General features: G+C 34.4%; 2 protein-coding genes across 6 annotated transcripts in view; one reads left to right on the top strand and one right to left on the bottom strand.

Annotated features, from left to right (window-relative positions):
* LOC104724401 (titin-like) lies at positions 5,745-16,413 on the top strand. Of its 4 annotated transcripts, none has more exons than XM_010442883.2 (13): positions 5,745-6,018; positions 6,554-6,719; positions 6,811-6,974; positions 7,072-7,161; positions 7,304-7,792; positions 7,881-8,276; positions 8,375-8,647; positions 8,813-10,342; positions 10,439-10,816; positions 11,078-15,175; positions 15,291-15,395; positions 15,487-15,612; positions 15,727-16,413. In XM_010442883.2, exons 1-13 carry the CDS (start codon positions 5,974-5,976, stop codon positions 16,228-16,230), a joined length of 8,364 nt encoding a protein of 2,787 aa, XP_010441185.1. In that variant the 5' UTR covers positions 5,745-5,973; the 3' UTR covers positions 16,231-16,413. The 4 variants fall into 4 exon arrangements, with proteins under 4 accessions (XP_010441185.1, XP_010441184.1, XP_010441187.1 ...); XM_010442882.2 differs by having other exon boundaries at positions 6,808-6,974; XM_010442884.2 differs by lacking the exon at positions 5,745-6,018 and adding an exon at positions 6,348-6,453 and having other exon boundaries at positions 6,808-6,974.
* LOC104724403 (mitogen-activated protein kinase kinase 3) overlaps positions 16,332-18,940 on the bottom strand; it is a 3,834-nt gene continuing 1,225 nt past the window's right edge. For both annotated transcript variants that reach the window (XM_010442887.1, XM_010442888.1), the window contains exons 3-11: positions 18,836-18,879; positions 18,498-18,752; positions 18,197-18,415; positions 17,960-18,097; positions 17,702-17,869; positions 17,502-17,615; positions 17,184-17,291; positions 17,007-17,098; positions 16,332-16,922 (exon numbers count right to left, since the gene is read on the bottom strand). In XM_010442887.1, the coding sequence (XP_010441189.1) occupies positions 16,556-16,922; positions 17,007-17,098; positions 17,184-17,291; positions 17,502-17,615; positions 17,702-17,869; positions 17,960-18,097; positions 18,197-18,415; positions 18,498-18,752; positions 18,836-18,879 (1,505 nt within the window). In that variant the 3' untranslated portion in view covers positions 16,332-16,555. The remainder of the gene's footprint in view (positions 16,923-17,006; positions 17,099-17,183; positions 17,292-17,501; positions 17,616-17,701; positions 17,870-17,959; positions 18,098-18,196; positions 18,416-18,497; positions 18,753-18,835; positions 18,880-18,940) is intronic.

The following is an 18,940-nucleotide window of genomic DNA, read 5'->3' as shown; positions in this document are numbered from 1 at the left end:
TTTTAGAAAAATTATTATGCTAAATAAGTGATCCAATCGTCCACGCAATCAGTTTACACGATAAGATAGATACATCACACACCAAATCTAGCATATTCCATTGTATATTAACTTGCTTTTATGATCGATCCCAATTGTTATCATTACCTTAAATTTAATATTGGGAGGCAAAAGCAAAGTTGGAATTATCTTCGATAATCTAGTTTGGGACGGCGACGTAAGGGCAATAATTTTCGGTTTGGTCGGTTTGATTGGAGCCTCCTTTTTATCAATTTGCATACATTATAATTCAGTTTTTAGTCACAAGTCATAACATATAGGTTACTTTTATAATACGGATACGACTTATATACACCACAGAACAGAGTAAGACCCACATTGATGCAGATAATACGGATTCAACAATAATTTTAGTTCTAATATTTTACATAAAATCTAAACAAAATGATAGTCCAAGAGAAAACCCTAAACATGTGGTAAAGAAGAAGATGAGGAAAACCTGAAAGGATATAATTAATAAATATTGAACATAGGCATGTTGTGGTGGGTAAAAAATCCCAGCTTCACCCAAACGCGAAAAAGATCCAAATTCAAAAAATTCGAACGGATTTTAAGTCTTGTGGGTAAACTTGTGGGTACCTCAATTTTTTGTGTTATGTGATATATTTTGCATTTTACATTATACATTTTGTGTCTTTAGTTTTTTTGATACCAAATGTGATTTATATTATATATTTTGTGTATTTATACTTTATTATATCTTATAGATAAAGTATATCAAATATATCTAAGAGTTTTGTTAACATAGTTAAAACCAAATTTATTATGTATGTGTTAACATAGATAAAAGTTAAACATAAAATTTAACTAGCTCGACCAAAACACAGCCTATACATTTTTTTCCCCAAGTATATGAACATACACATAAACATTAATAAATAATTTATTTTATTTTCATTCAGTTTTTACTATACTTGTTATACTTATGTAATATGATTATTTAAAGCTTCGTAGATGATAACGAAACATTACCAAATTGGAATTTAATCTCTGCACAAATAATTAAGAATTAACAACCACATATAGATAATTAATTACAATCGAGAATATAAACCTCACCATATAATCAATGTTCCTTAGTGCAAAACGATTAATAAGTACTTTTCTTAAAAGAATAATCTTAAATATAGGGTAAAAACTGAAAATATGTAGATTATTAAAAGAATAATGATTATAACGATTGGTTGACATTTATTAATTTATATATTTATTTATCTTTATATAATATATTGATATTTATGATAACTAGAAATAGGTTTTGATTGGTATCTTTATATAGCTATAATATAAGATGTATCGTTTTAACGACTACCAATCATCAAATAATATTGAAAATGTTATTATCAGTTTTTCTGTACAATTTTATATTCTTATCGTAACAGTTTACCACTCAAGTTTATGACTAAATATTTTTATAGAATTTTGTGTTATCAACCGGATCCATAATAACATTGGTAGCTAACTTCAAATAATAAGATGATTAGCTAACTTCATATATATAATATATATAATATATATGTATATAGATTTAGTTTGGCTGGACCATCCGAAATTTTTTAATTAGTTTAATTGTTGAAAAGGAAATTAAACTTAACAACTAATATAAGTAATTTAGGTATGTTGCCAAACCAAAAATACAAAATACAAATGTGGTGTCATTACTTTTATTAAAATAATAATTACAGGGTACTAGCCAAACAATCATAAAATGACAAAAATAAACAGAACATTGCTTTAAATCATAATTCTTTAGACTGAACGGAATTTGTCTGATTGCACCAATCCAACAATGATCCAGATATTCCATTTTTAGTTTATCATCAAATTTTTTTTTTCTTTTGTAGAAATTAATAATCACAAGCACAAAACTATAAGTTCTAAGAAAGATCAGGGGATTCAGTTTTCAATACCGGTTGTATCAGTTTTGTACCAGCATTGCCTTCTCAAAATAAAAATTAAACGTTAAAAAGTTAAAGACGAGAGACATTTTTTTTTTGATGCTTTTAGTTTTTGGATTTATTTACATATAGTTACATAATTATATATACCAAAGAATCTTATTATATAAAGGTTGGTTCTCAAAGTTAGTAACTCACCAGATCGTGACACGTGTTAGTTTTAATGATCATAAATCAAAGTCAAAAACTTACCAGATCGTGACATTTGTCAGTTTTAACGATTAAATATCCAAATTAGTAACTCATCAGATCGTGATATGTGTCAATTTTAACGATCAGAAATCACATATCAAAGTTAGTAACTCATTAGATCGTGACACGTGTCAACTTTAACGATCAGAAATCATAGTTTTCAAGCTTGGTAAAATAATGAATAAGATAATTGTAATCTTATTATATTAAACAAAACTTTGTTAATCCTAAAAGGAAAAAGATTATAAATACAAAGCAACTATATAAAAAAATTCCTAGATATTACCACCTGTTTTCGTCGTCGTTTCTTTGAATTTTGTTTCGTTTCTCAATTTCATAATGCATACTATGCAATCTTTGACTTTGAAGTGTTAACAAAGTTTCTTATGCATAATAACTAAGGTTTTTGGGATTAACAAATTTCTCATGGTGTTATTATTATTTCTTTAATTTGCAGGACAAATAGCATAAAAAAAAATATGAATACACAAATGCAAGATAACAACAAAGATTATATAACACTAGATCAACTAAACAGAAAATGTTCTTATCTTCGAACGATAGCACGTCTTACAAGAAAGTGAGAAGCAAGAAATTGAAAAAAAAAACAATGATTAGAATAAATTTTCTCATAAAATAGAAAAGGGTTAAGGAAAATATATAGAAAATTATTAATTCTATATATATATATATATATATATATATTCACTTCTATATAAACATAGATCGTCTCATATTATTCATCTAACAAAATAATTTATTCAAAAATATTACTTTCAACTTTGTTCTTTTGGTCAAACTTTTTTAATGGGAAGAAAAATTTTCCTTATTTTTTGAAACCAAAATATACTCCTACTTTCTACTTTTTCAGTTTGGAATAAGTAAGAATAATATGTTGACCCAAAAAAATGAAGATTAATATATGCATCTTCTTTTTCTACTACTGTATTTTAAAATTTATTGTAGTAGTTTTAAATTGTTTTATTTAATTTATATTTTTATTAATTAATTATTTGAGATTCATATATTACCGTGCTTATAATTTTCTGTTATTTCATTAATTATGTCAAATTAATTTTCTTCTAACTTCTCAACCTTGATTGGTTGGTCATAGACCTTTTTTTGTGCAAACATAATTGTTACCATTCGTTCAATCTCAAAATGAGATAAGAAGAGAAGGTCATCAACCTAATGATTGGATAAAATAGGCTAATCAAACACAAGCCTACAACAAACATAGATAGAGTGGAAAAACATAAATTGTTGATGATAGATCCATAGAAGCTTGAAGACAGAGGCTACATCATGGTGTGTCAAAGAAACTTCCATGAATACATTGAGAAATTTAATATTAGTTACTATCTAAAGATTTTATGACGTTGGAAAATGGTCTTTAAATTCATTGGTTGTTGGAACAAGCCACTTCGAAATAGCTAAAAGACGTGAACATGTTCTCTCCACAAAGGAGGAGGTCAGAGCCAAGATTCTCTCTATGATGAAGGAGGTTTGATGCAAGGTTATCTCCCCAAGGGAGGAAGGTGGAGGGAAGGTTCTCTCTATGGTAGAGGAGGTTGGACGCAAGGTTCTCTCCACAAGGGAGGAGGGCAGAACCGAGATTCTCTCTATAGTTAGTCATACACTATTGTGATGTAATTTATTTTTTGTTCAAATTTTTTTTTTGAGTCAACAATTTTAGTGATTAAAGAAATTATGCAAAAGTGAAAGTAAAAAGACATATAATAGCTGGCTTAATTTGTTCATATAGACATTTTCTAGATGGTGGTAAATAATATATTTTGTAATATACAATATACCTATGTGTAAAAAATATACTTTTAGTGGTAATATACATAAAATATTTGTATATAGATATAAATCAGTATATTATAACAAAAACATTTGTTATAAATAATGTACAATAAATTTTAATAGATTTTTATTAAATTTTATTTTATCTACAAAACTTTAAATCCACACATTGGGCGGGTCTTTATCTAGTTTGTATATATATGGTACATAGTTATTACTTTCACTTCTTTTGGAACTTTAGAAAACTATTTTTGTCCTTTGTGATAATTACAAACACTTTCATTAACATCCAAAATCAAATTAATTTTAATATAATTAGTTATACTTTATAATTCTTCTAAACAGACGTTAAATTTGTATTTTTTTGCTTTAAAATTTCAGTTTTTAAAGACTTAAAATAACTATCTATTTTATTTAATAAATTTTAAAAATATGAATTATTATAAATTTGGAATTAGCTGGTTATATCAAAAGAAACCGTGAGATAGTAAATCAACCAATTCAATTTCAGAATCATTGTTTATAAATCAAAATAAAGAATTTTAAAAAAACTTACAAAAAAAAAGGCAGACATTATGAAGTATCTATCCCAATCACCATCGGCTATATCATTTGTTCTTTGTTGTAGATTTCAATATTTCTTAACAACATAACCGGTTTTAAATAGTGATATCGGTTGTCCTAGTTTTCAAACTCCCTTAATAACATAACCAGTATTAATAGCACAATCTTTTTTTGACGGCCCTTTAGTAGCATAATAATCAGTTTTTTTTTGGTTTGTCGGCAAATTATAATTTTTAGTATTAGCTACATGTTAAATTTTTGTATTGGTCTTAAAAGAATTGATGAATAATATATAGTGGTGATTAGTGAATATATATATATATATATACATATATATTAAAATAGAGAAAGCATATAGTATTATACAAGTTGGGGATGATGGGTCGGTCCTCGTAATGGCGGCCAGCTTTTTTTTTGAAATTGAAATGGACGATGTCTTATTAACATTTGCAGAAAATTCCACTAACGTTGTGATCAATGATGATGATGTGATTTAAAATTTATATTTATTGCTAATTTATATTTTCTTTTACAAAACAAAACATGATCATAACCCCTAATCTGAATTTTTGTTATTACCATAGAGAATATATTTATGCAAAAGTTGATGGTGAAAAAAAGAAAGAAAGAGCAGACGGCTCAATCACATCCCAAATACTTTATCCCTCAAACTTCTAATTTTGAATTGATTGCGTTTAGACTAATCACAAGACAAAATATACATTTTAAACTATTTTTTTTAACTGTTGAGGAAACAATTTTTTTACTAATATCTTAGTACCTTTAACATTAGAATTATACAACAGGGTATATACAGAAAGAAATCAGAATATTTGTACTCAACGGATAGTAGGTTTCATTATTTGTATTTGATTCAAACTTAAAACACATTAATATCTCTTCTTTTTTTTTCTTTTTTTTTTGATTTATTTTTATTTTGTATTTTTGTTCTAAAATTCACAATGTAAGTTAACTATGATAAAAATAGTTGACAAAAAAAACTATGATAAAAAATAATTCGAAAACTGTTAATGATTTTGTTCTATTTTGGTGATTACCTTTAAGAGAATAATAAAGCTGGAAATGAGGATCCTACCAGTTGCATGTGGAATGATCAATTCAAAAGGCCCACAAAAGATTAATCTAAAAGCCAACTCAGCCAACCCATTTGAACAAATGTGCTAAGTTTTGTCACTATACATCATCTACCTGTCTTCTCAATGACTTCAAATCTTTTTTATATGTCAAGTGATCATATATCACATATATATGGTTTTATATGTCTCTAATGATCTGGGTGATTCAGAACTAGTACGCTCAGTAGGTTTCTTGCAGAGAAAACAACTATTCAAACCCTAAACCTCCAAATAATTGCTTCCCTGCATGAAAGATGGAAACTGGAGTTGTCAACATCCAAGAACCAGTCTCTACAAAGGTATGAAGATGATTATGCTACATAGATACATAAGTTACATGTGTCTATCTATGTATACCCCTATCCCTCTTTCAGAATTTTTGATTTTGCAGGTAGACTAGATTGCTTAATTTAATTTAAATGAAAAAGTATGTTTTTTTTTCCTACCTTTTTTTCTTTTCTTTTTTACTTTTGCAGTCTTGTGATTACAATATTTTAAAGTTATGATAGAGGTTTTCAAAACTAGATTTCATGAATCGGTAATCTGTTTTACTCTCTAGTTACAGATTCTGTATTTTAGGAACTCTTTTTGTTTTATTCAAGATCTTTCAGTGACGTGTAAGTCTGAGACTTGCATCTGAGTAAGATAAGTTTCAATCCAAATAACTTTGGACCGTATGTGTGATGATATCTATAGAATTCTGTGACTTGAGACGAGTCTGCAGTTTTTAATATGTAAGGATCATATTTATTTTGTTAGTTTTCGGGTCAAGGCTCTGCACCAGATCTACGAAATGAAACATTTTGAGATTACTAACATGTTTTTTATACACAGAAAAATGTTGGAGAAGCTCCTGCAGGAGTGATACTTGACAACTCATCCATGGAAGTACATAAGGTAAACCTGAGTACTGTTCTTGATGATGAGATCAGCAGTGGCGATTGCAGAAACGGTATTATTTTAGGAGAGACAGATGTTGCAGATATCGTAAATGGTTCAGGTAAGCAAGAAACTGCCAGACTTTTTTTTTGTTTCTTTCCAAGTTTTCCAGAATTTATACTCAATACTGTAGAAAGCTATTTCTGTAGAAGACAGTAAGATCGTTAGTGAGAAAGCTAGTGAGACAGAAAAGGATGAACAAGGCTCTATCTTTGTTCATAAACCTGAAAGTTTGAACAAAGACATAGAAGATGCCAAGACAATTTTAAGTGATGTGACTTTAGAGAAGGAGAAAGAAACCGGAAAACCAGAAGAGGTAGATTTTAAGTTCCTTGAAGCTTAAAACATGAGAGATGCTTAAAATTTACTGAGATAGGGTGTATAATTTAATAAAAATTCTCTGTTTTACGCAGGTAAGTGTCGAAAAACCGGTAATAGAAGAAGATCATACAGAAACAAAAGACTTACCAGAACAAGAGGATGAAACTGGTAGTATCTCTAAGGTATTGATTGATACTGCACTTGTAAAACACGATGAAAACAACATAGAGTAGAGCTAGAACTCGATACGTTTTTTTTGTTTTAAGTTGCTTATGATCTTTCCATGCTCTATCAGCAGTACTAAGAAACAGTACTCTATTGCAGGCCAGTGAAGAGATACCTATAAAGACTGATGAAGTAAAAGAAGAAAAGGATTCAAGAGCTTTGGAGACCGCTGTAAATGGAAGAGAGGCTGAGCACAATGCAACGGTCTCAGTAGAAGAAATCTCGAGGAATGGTGAAAACATTGTCAATGAAACAGTTCCAGAAAAAGAAACCGCAACAGATGGTGCATCAGTGATTGAAACTACACAAAGAGTTATTCCTGAACTGGAAAAAGAAGAAGAGACGAAAATAGATGAAGAACCGAGGCTGGATGCGATGGAGAAAGTGGAAACAGAGATTGTAAAGACAGTTATAGAAGACCCTGAGATTGTTTATAAAGAAGAAACTGCAGTTCTTGAACCTGTAAGCTTGAAGGAAATTGCAGAACCAGTGGAATCAATCAAAATCTCAGATGATGCAGAGAAAATCTCACGTGAAGTGACTGTAGACAAAGGAAAAGAAGAGGACATAATCCAAAACACAGAAGAGGTTTTGTTTAATTCCTCAAAAGCTAAATATCAGATTTGAGTAAATTCAGACCACTTTGTTAACACAATTTGATCCTTTTACTCTGCAGGTGCAAGAAAGTCCTAGGGTAATCGAAACACCAACAATACAAGGAGAGGACATCGAATCAAAAGCTTCATTAGACCATGAGGTCAAATTTAAGGAGACAGTTCCAGAAAAAGAAACTGCAACAGATGGTGAATCATTACATGAAACTGAAACTACAAAAAGAGTTCTTCCTGAAGCAGAAAAAGAAGAAGACAAGGAAGAGATGAAAACTGCCGAAGAACCGAGCCTGAATGTGATAGAGGAAGTGGAAACAGCGACTGTAAAGACAGTTACAGATGACCCTGAGATTGTAAATAATGAAGACACTACAGTTCATGATACTAAAAGCTTGAAGGAGAATGCAGAACCAGTAGACCCGATAAAAAGCTCAGAAGAAATAACCCAAAACACAGAAGAGGTTTGTCTTAATTACTCAAAGCTAAAGATCAAATTTTGGAAAATCATTTTTTCAGGAAACTTTATTAACAGTTTAACACTATTTATCATTCACTGCAGATTCAAGTTAATCCTAGTTTAGTTGGAACGTCGAAAATACAAGGAGAGGACAATGAATCAAAAGCCTTACTAGACACTAAGAAAGAGGTAGATCATAGCTCAAATGATACAGAGGAACATGAACATGTGTTGGGGAGAGACTTACCACAGTGTGAGACGTCTGGAGTTGAGGCTGTAGAGACAAAAGAAGAAACAAAACCGAGTCTGGACCTGAAAGAGGATAAAGAAAAAGAGGAAACAGAGACAGTCAAGGCCGTCATTTCGTCTAATGAGGTAAGGATATGATCTGCATAGATACTCATTATCTCGTTTGTTTGTTATTTGAGACTGTGATATTGATGATGAGATTAGAAAATTACTTTTGTCACTATAGAGCTATATCAAGTTTTACTTTACAAGGTTCTGTTTTGATTTTTTCCATAATAATGGTATCAACAGGTAAGTTCTTCTACTATTCAAGAAGAAGAATTTGGTGAACATACTGACCCTTGTATCTCGGAGATCAAAGAGGAGAGCCATGGAAGAGAAGAATCTGTAGAGGTCAAATCTAAAGAGACCACTGCGGAGAAGCATAAGGATCTTCTTGATGTATCATCTACAGAATCAGAGAAGTATCAAGAAAACGAACCTGAGACAACTATAGTCGCCAATACAGAAAGACATGAGAAATTTGAAGAAAGTCCATCAGATCTTGCGTTAAATGTAGGTAAAGAGGAGCAAAACGATGAGAAGATAAAGTTAGATCAGGTTGATGTAATTCAAATTATGGAGGAACAGAGAGGCCTAGACTCTAACGGGGTAGAGGCAGCGCAAATTGATCGAAACAGCACTGATGAAACAGAGGAAAGCGCAGTTGCAAAGCAGGTTTCTCTTCCGGATGTGGAACCAGTTGAGCAGATGCAGAAGCCATCACTTGATTCTCCTCAAGTATCAGAAGAAACAAGCAAAACCGTAGATGCAAAAATTGATGAAGAACCAGAAGAAGAAAAAGTAACAATGCATCAAGAAGATCAAGAGGAAGGTTCATATGGATTAGAAACAAAAAAGGAGACAGTTTCAGTACCAGAGAGCATTGAGACTGCAGAAAAATCATCCCAGGACGAAAGTAATGTGATTGATTTGACTCCTCTGCAAGAAGAATCATCCCAAACAAATGAAGAAAAAAAGGAAACAAAGTTAGAGGCACATGAACTAACAAATGAAGAAGTTACAGAAGTTTCATCTGCATCACTTCCAAAGGAACTGGAAGGTGAGACCGTTGTTGAAGAACCAGCAGCAGTAGGCAATATCCAGAAAAGTCTTGAGACTGGTGAAACAGTTCAATCTCATAATTTATTGCCATCTTCTTCAGAGGAGCAAGAACATGGGATTGTTTCTGAGAAGATGGAAGACGAAAAAGTGGAGGAAGTACCGATGGTTTCTAAGGCTATAGAGGAGCAGACAATAGATATGGAACCTTCTTTGACTGAAAAATTCTCTAGGGATCAGAATCAGCCGGAGAAACAAGTCGAAGAGGCATGGTCCAGAGATGAACAAGAAAAGGAAATCTCAAGTAACAGTGAGAACATTATGAATGAAACATATGCTTTGCATAGCCCAGAAGCTACAGAAGAAGAAACTGCAAAAAATGGTGAATCATTACATGATGTTGAAACTACCAGAAGAGTTCTTCTTGAAGTGGAAAAAGAAGAGGAAGAGGCAGAGACAAAGACAGATGCAGAACCGATGTTGGATGTGACGGAGAAAAAGGAATTAGAGACTGCAAAGACAGTTGTAGAAGACATTAAGATCGTCAATAATGAGGAAGCTACATCGCATGAATCTGAAACCTTGGAAGGAGATGATCATCAGGGTGAGAATGCAGAATCACTGGAAGCAATCAAAAACTCAGACGATGCGGAGAAACTCTCAAGAGAAGTGACTGGAGATAGAGAAAAGGACCAGGACATAACCCAAAAGGCAGAAGAGGTCTTAAAATCGAAAAACTAGATTTGAGCAAAAAATTATTCTAACCAACTTTATTAACACTACTAAATCTTAAGTCTTAACATTATTTCTATGCAGGTACAAGAAAGTCCTAGGGTAATCGAAATACAGACAATACAAGGAGAGGAAGATGAATCGAAACACTCACTAGAACTCAAGGAAGAGGTATATCAAAGCTCAAAGGATACAGAACAACATCAACATGTGTTGGAGAGAGACATACCACAATGTGAGACCCTTGAAGTTGAGGCTATAGATACTTCAACAGTCCAAGAAGCTGCGATCTTAAATACTTTGGAGACCAATAATAGTGAAACAGAGGCAGTGCATAGTGAAATGGGTGGAGCAGAAGAAGGCCAAGAGACAAAGGAAGACACAGAAACGAGTCTGGACCTGAAAGTGGGTAAAGAACAAAAGGAAGCAGAGACAGTTAAGTCTGTCATTTTTTCTGATGAGGTAAAGATATGATCTTCATATATATAGATTTTAACTTGTGATGTTTGTTGTGTGTGTTTGATGTTGATAATTAGGTTAGAACTAAGACACAGTGACAAGCCTGCAATTTTAAAGTAAATAACGAGTTAGAACCAAAATTACTTATCAGTATAAATCCAATTTAAGTTTTTGACTATGTTGGTTCTACCTATGAAAGTTTTCACATGTGCCCAGCTTTGGGTTGTCTGCAGTCCTTAAGAGATTGATTCTTTCCATCAATAGGTGAAATCTTCCGATCAAGCAGAAGAACATACTGAACCTTATACCTCAGAGATCAAAAATGAAAGCCAGGGAAGAGAAGAATCTTTTGAGATAAAATCTAAGGATACTATTCAAGACGAAAGCAGTGAGGAGAAGGATGTGAATCTGCCTAATGTACGATCCGGAGAATCAGAGAAGTACCAAGAAAATGAACCTGTTACATCTCTAGTCTCGAAGACCGAAAGCGTGGATAAATTTGAGGAAATTCCATCTGCTGTTGAAGGTGCTGGATTAAATGAGAGCACACACAACCAAACTCTTGTGGATGTAGAATCAGTTGAGAAGGTGCATAAACCATCTCTTGAGACTCCTTCTGAACTATCTGAGGAAACAAGCAAAGCCGTAGATGAGAAGATCGAAGATAAACCAATAGAAGAAGTAACATTTAATCAAGAAGGTCAAGATGAAGGGTATAATGGATTGGAGCAAAAAGAAGAGACAGGTTCAGTACCAGAAAGTACGGAGCTTAGAGAAAAAGCCCAGGAAGAAGAATCATGCCTGCAAAACGAGCAAAAGAAAGAAGTAAAGTTGCAGAAAGAACAAATGTACAAGCATGAACCAACAGAGGAAGAAGTTTCTAATGACCAGCAGAGTCCTGTGGAAGAAAAATCTGATGACGTTATACAAGTTTCATCTGCTTTACCTTCAGAGGGTCCAGAAGATGAGACCGTTGTTAAAGCCGAAAAGATTGGGGAAGAACAAGTAGCAAACGAGATGAATGTTGAAACAAGTTCATTGCTATCATCTTCAGAGGAGCAAGAACATGTGACTGTTCCCGAGAAGACAGACGGTAAAGAAGTGCAGGAGGCAGAACCAATAGGAGATATGAGGGAGAAAGGTCTTGAAATTGCTGAAACAGCACATCTGAGTCTTCCATCCGTTGATCAGAATGAGGATGTCAAAGCTTTTGATGATGAAATTCAGATTCCAACTGCTACATTGCCATTGGAAGATCAGGAAAATATTACTTCAACAGAAAAAGGAGAGACAAAAGCAAATGAAACTGCAGATGATAAACAAGATGAACATGTCGATTCTTCAACCTCTCCAATGTTCTCAGAGAAAAATGATGATGAAACTCAGGTTGCAGAGGGAGAGAAAAGAGATGCAGAGATAACAGTGGGCACCTCAAAGACATCTGAAAATGTATGCATCCAACAAGATGAGTTTGAGAAAACTGAAGCTACAAAGATAGAGGAGTTTAAAGAAGACAAGAGCCAAGAAATTGCTGAGACAATCAAAGAAATTGAAGATACAAGTGATCAGACTCTTCCCATTCAAACACCACAGGCAGAAAATACTCCATCCTCTGAGTTAGTGTCAGAACAGGAAGACCAAACCCCAAAGCAGGTTGAGGATATTTATGAGGTAGAAGCTATGGGTTCTCGAAATCTTCCGGATGAAACATTACAAGCATATCAGACTCAGTCCGCTGATTTAATCTCAGCACTAAATGACCAGACTCCAAAGCATGTTGAAGAAACTCATGAAGAAGAAACAAAGGAAGAGCACAAGTTACAGGCTGACGGAATCCTTCCTACCGAAACTATTCCAAGAGAATCATCTGATGACGCTCTAGTTTCCATGTTGGCTTCTAAGGAAGACGGTCAAGTGACTCCGCAAGAAGATACTTGTGCAGATGACGATAGAGAAACAAAGGACACACAAGATGAACGACCTGTTTCTGTGGAAATAGAAGAGAGTGTAGGAGAAACACAACCAAAAGAACCTGAAGATGAAATGCGGGATGAACATGTCGAGACTCCGACCTCATCAATAATCTTGGAGAAAAACGATAACGAGACACTGATTGCAGAGGCAAAGAAAGAAGATGAAGACATAAATGAAACAGAGACAGCAGTAGCTTTAGAAAGTTTAGGTACCTCGACGAAACCAGAAAATATGTCCCTCAAACAAGAAGAGTTTGGGAACCCTGAAGTTCCAAAGCTAGAGGAGTCAAAAGAAGAGAAGATCCAAGAAATTCCTGAGACCGACAAAGCAATAGATGCTACGGGTGATCAGAGTCTACCATTTGAAACATCACAAGATAATAAGACTTCATCCTCTGATTTAGCTTTAAACCAGGTTCAGGAGGTTCATGAAGAAGAAACAAAGGAAGAGCATAAGTTACAAGTTGCAGTCGATCAGATTCCATCCTTAGCTTCAGAACAGGATGACCAGATTCCAAAGAAAGTTGAGGAAATTCTTGAAGAAGAAACAAAGGAAACACAGAAGGTACAAGCAGACGATATTCTCTCCACCAAAACTGTTCCAAGAGAATCATTCAGTGAAGCTCCAGTTCCCATGTTGGCTTCTGGGGAAGACGAACCAGTGACTCCACAAGAAGGTAATTGTGCTGGTGACACACTCGAGGAGAAGGTAGGAGAAACAAAGCCAGAAGAATCAGAAATAGAAGGAACAGAAAAATCAGATGATCTGGTTGAGACTTCAACTAACCTCACTAAGGTAGAAGCTGCAAGTACAAAGAAAACGGATGTTGAAGTGGCGGAGTTAACAAATGATTATCCTACAGAAGAGGAAGAGAATAGAGATGAGACTTATTCAACTCTTCCCGTTGTTGGAATATTGACAGAACTCCAAAATACATTGGAGACAGAGAGAACAATCAATGATTCTGCATCAAAGGGAGACAACATGATAAAAGAGTCTGCAGATCAAGACCAAAAGACAGGTGATGCTGGCGTTGAATCAAATGAAAAAGATTCTGCTACAGGGATCATAGAAGCAAACAAGTTACAACAGGATGAAAATGGAGAAACTGAAAAAATCCAGGAAGAAAACTGTCTTCCAGGGAAATCTCTTCCAATAGAAGAAATCAATTTGCAAGAGGAACATCAAGAAGAGGTAAAAGTAAAAGATGGAATCAGCAGAGACTTTGAAGTCAACGACGAAGAGAAATTACAAGAAGGAACTAGGGAGATTCCAGCTGATCAGTCAATTACAGAAGTGTTACCTGGTGAGAAAATTCTGATTCCATCTTCTGTGTTGCCTTCTGAGGAGCTAGAGGATGTGATTTTTTCTGAAAAGCAAGAAGAATGCGAGCCACAACAAGATATCAAGGCCTCAAAATCAGAGAAGATAAGTCTACAAGAAGAGCAGAAGGACGAGACTCATGAAACTGTTAAAGAAGAAGATCAAGTTGTGGATATTAAAGATGAAAAGAAGGATGACGAGGAACAAGAAATTGTTTCATCAGAAGTGAATAAGGATAAAGAAGATGCGAGTGAGCTTTGCGTTGGTAATGAATTTGTTTCGCGGGATGTAGAAAAAGAGGAAGTACCTCACAGTGTCCTGGAGAATGCAGAAGAGATCAACGAGGTAGTCAAATCAGAGAAGCAAATTACAGATCTAGTGGGAGTCATAACGAAAGCTAGTGAAGCTGAGCCTGAATCAAATCAAGAACCTGTTAGAACTCAAGCAATATCAGATGATACAAAGAGAAACGATAATAGGGATTTGTCAACAGAAGAAGCACAAAAGGTGCAAAGAGAAGAGGTTAGTGCTGATAAATATCTCACAAAAGAAGTACTAAGTGAGCAACTTCAGGTTCCGTCCTCAACAACACTAGATGATCTCAAAGATCACAATAACCCTGAAGCTGACTGGGATCTTCCAGTACAGAAACCAAGTGAACTCATTGAGTCTCCTCAATCTCACAATCTGCCACTAGAAGAGAAAGTTGAAGAAGCTTCATTTGGAGTCAAGAAAGCACAAGATGAGAAAAATGAAGAAAATGGTAATGCTTTGATATCAAACGAAAACTTGCAAGTGCAAGATCAGCCCAAGGATTCTGAAGCTCCTGCAATAGAGAAAGAGATATCAGAACAAGAGCTGACGTCGAAAGTTCCCACACATGTCCAGGAAGATATTGGTACACACGTTAAACCGGAAGTTCATGATGAGGAAACAAGAGCTGATAGCCATGATTCAGTTGTGGTGCCAAAGGAAGAAACTGGCTTGATCGAGGAGAAGAGGGAGGTTGAACATGTTAAGACAGAGCTGGAAGATGCAATCAAACATGGAGTTTCCGTAGAAGAGGTAATATGTAAATGAAAGAAACATAAGTATTTTAGTGAACTTAGGTACTATGCATGGTTCTGCGAATTATCTTGGGTTGCTTAACGAAGTTTTTAATGTGATTGTGGCAATGCAGAAGAACAAAACTTCTGAAAATATTGATCATCAAGCTACAAAAGAAATCTATCAAGAGGAGAGTAAGCAAACAGATACCATCAAAGAAGATATCAGAAAAGAAGAGGTATGAAACAGAACATTATTCAGTAGCTCTTTTTGTTTTTGTTTTCACAATCATTTCAATATCTCAATCAAAGAAACCATGCTTTTGGCAGAAGGAAACAAATCAAGAAAGTTTCGAAAATGTGAAGAAAACCGATGATGCAATAGAAAAAACACAACCCGAGATTCAGGATATCGAAAGCTTGTCTTCTGCAAGCAAAACACAAGACAACGCAGAGGTAAAAGCTACGTTTGTATCACCATCTTGCTTTTTGCATAAGCAGCAATGGAAACAAATTATTTCAAAGTCACAAGTTAGTCCTACAAACAAAATCTTATTTTCATTTTTGCAGCAAAATAATGAAGTTCCAAACCAACAGGAAAGGGAAATAGCTGATGAAGTTCCAAAGCTGGAGAATCAAAAGATTGCAGAAGAAGTTCAGCAAAAAGATGGAGAATCCGAGAGAACCAAAGATTTGTTCTCAGCAGTAAAAGAATCTGAACCGACACTGAAAGAACCGGCAAGGAAATCGCTATCAGACCTCATCCAAAAAGTGAAAGGAACAAATAAGACTGAGGATGTAACAACAGAACCTCATATCGAAGAAGAGCCTAAAACAGTAGAAGAAGATGAGAATGACAATGGAGATCATGAACATGAAAAAGATGATAAAACAAGTCCAGATTCTATAGTGATGGTTGAAGCTAAAGATACAGTAAGCATTATCAAGACTCATAAGAAATCACAAGGCATTCTCTCTGGTGTTGGTTCAAAGGTAAAACATTCAATTTCCAAGGTTAAGAAGGTACTCACTGGCAAATCTTCTCACACAACAAAGCCTTCATCACCTAAATGAGAGAAGAAACAAGAAAAACACACAATCAGTCTCCTCTACAAAGGCTTTTAGTTTTGGGTTTGTTCATTTTTTTGATTGTTTTTTTTCTTGTTATGTGAATATTACAGATTTGTTTGTGGGTTTCATCATTTTCACAATGTTCAATAAACTGCAGAATGAATTGGTTTGGTTACTTTGTTTTTACCTGATTATTGATTAATTCTCTCCGGCATTTTTTATGGAACCTAAACACACAAAATTACATACATGTTAATAATTAAACAAGTTAATAAGTTACAACAACATGATACAGTAGAAAACAAAAGTTTTCTCATTTTGTGTTTCTCTAATCTAAGTTTGTAATATAAAGCTCCTGCTTAGTAATAAAATACTTTCCAATAAGATCACCAGATTCAACCACAAACTGTTCTTGAAATCGACCCACCCGTCTACTTGCGACATCGAATCCTAGATCTTTGAAACTCGGAAGCCCTTCTGCTTGAACTCCATCACCACAAATCAGAAACTGATTTCCTACAATAAACGATCCAATGGCGCGAATCATGACCCCACCATTGTTGTGGGGCTTGCAATGAAGCTTCTCAACGACATGGACGAGTTTCTCACTCGGTAAATCTCCTGTTAATGTGTTACGAATGTCTGATAATGCTGAGAAGATTGCAGTTGATCCTCTGTAATGTTTCCCAGAGAAGCTGAGACAAAAAAAAAAAACAGGAAAATTGAGTGTCCTGATACCTGACATGGACACCCCTAAAGAATTGTAGAAGTATGGTTACCTGAAAACTGAAGTTTCAGTGTAGAGTGATTTTGTGTGATGCCAAAGATCATCAAATCCATCAAAGAGGGAGTAATAATGTATGGTGAGCATCTGAAAAACCCAATTAGATCATTAATGTTAAAGTTTAATTTGGTAGTTTCTAACTAAGCAAAGTACTAAACCATCATGTACTTACATCAGCTAAATCTTTCAATCTCTGAGTTGGATCAAAGATGCTTTGAACAAAAGTAGCCAAATCTACTCTTTCCTTCTCGTGTTTTGTAATAAATGGGTGTGATAGAAGCTGTTCATGAAAGACCATCAGACTTGAGTCTTTACTCTTTAGTTGAAGAGAAACAGACGAATACAAAGAACAGTACTGAACTTTTAACCAATATCTTGCTTAAAAACAGGAAAATACGAAGAGAAGCACCAAACTTAATATAAATGTTCCTCTAACATGGACTATTTCAGTACAGTAGTGAGCTTCTAAATGAGATTTCAATATACTAACCTGTTCAGCTATTGGTCTAGCATCTGGATCCTTCTGGAGACAAGCATCAATGAAAGAACAGAACTCTGGTGAAAATTCTTGTTTTGGTGGTGTTGGTGATGGCTCCTCCATGATCTTCCAATCCCATGGTCGTAAAAGACAGAATTTTAGTAAATAGTATTTTGGAAAAAAACAAAGGATTCGGGGACAAGTTGATTCACCTGTAACATAAGATTAACAGGCCCTTCATTAGCTATATACGGAAACTCTCCAGTGCCGCATTCAAAAAGAGCGAGACCAAGGCTCCATATATCAGCTGGATAAGAATAACTGTCATTCCTAATCCGCTCCGGCGACATGTAGGTGACAGTTCCAACAAACGTAGCACACTTAGCAACCACCATTTTCAGAGTAAGTTAGAAAGTCCAAAAAGAATTATTGAATTCATAAGGTTAAAAGCGTGAGATTCCATCACTAACCATAGCCATTGAATTCTCGAGACCAGCACTAATGCCAAAATCAGTTATCTTTGGTTCCCCTTTGAGATTTATAAGCAAATTTGCAGGTTTAATGTCTCTATGAACAAGATGTCTAACTCCATGTAAGTAGCTCAATCCCTTGAGACGAAGAGCCACACCACGAATGAATTAATATAACACTAAACATAAACACACAACGAATGCTTGCACATTGGAGAGAGTTATGTATATCTTTACTTGCAAAAGTTTGTGGAACATCGATGAAAGAACCGGTTCAGGTATCTTCTTTGTTACTTTTAAGATATCTGCAAGAGATCCTCCATCCATATATTCAAGAGCTATGCTGATTTGTCCCGAGTCTGGACTATAGAACGCCCCGTGAAAGTCCACAAGTCCTTCATGACAAGGAGCTTCACATAATGTCCGTATCTCAGTAAGCAGTTGCTGTCTTTTCTCCTGCTCGTCCAAATCAGTAAAATATTTCAAAATGACATACTTAAACGGTCTTCTCTTGAATCAAGGAGGAGGTTAACATTACCCTTTCAAAGATATTAATTTTCTTCAAAGCTAGAATTCGGTGGTTTGGGATATGAATAGCTCGTTGAACAACGCTGCTAGCTCCACTTCCTATAGCTCCAAAAACCCGCATTTCATGGGAAGCACATTGATACGTCGTCTCACAACTTTCAGACTCATCCACATGAGAAGATGTACATTTTTGTAACCCGAGCTCATTAAAGTTGTAAACTCCATATGATCTACTAAGCAAATTAACAGTTCCACCATCTGATAACTTCACAAACAAAAGAAGAAGATAATTTAAACACACAATAATAGCAAAAACTTATTCACTATGGGAATCAAGAAGAATCTTACTAAATAGGAATCGTTGGGATCTAAGGATGAGGATGAAGAAAAACCCTTCTCAGCATCAAACAATGGAGAAAGCTTCTTCTTTAGCTCCTCCAATGCCGCCATGGA

The sequence above is a fragment of the Camelina sativa genome, chromosome 11, assembly GCF_000633955.1.
Source record: "Camelina sativa cultivar DH55 chromosome 11, Cs, whole genome shotgun sequence".
NCBI lineage: Eukaryota > Viridiplantae > Streptophyta > Magnoliopsida > Brassicales > Brassicaceae > Camelina > Camelina sativa.
Note: the sequence above shows the minus strand (reverse complement) of the source record. Positions and strands in the feature narration are given on the sequence as shown.

Coding starts and splice junctions, on each gene's coding strand:
- LOC104724401 (XM_010442882.2), top strand. CDS start 5,974: ATGGAAACTGGAGTTGTCAACATCCAAGAACCAGTCTCTACAAAG. Junction 7,162..7,303: donor AAACTGGTAGTATCTCTAAG/GTATTGATTGAT, acceptor ACTCTATTGCAG/GCCAGTGAAGAGATACCTAT. Junction 15,176..15,290: donor ATGGAGTTTCCGTAGAAGAG/GTAATATGTAAA, acceptor GTGGCAATGCAG/AAGAACAAAACTTCTGAAAA.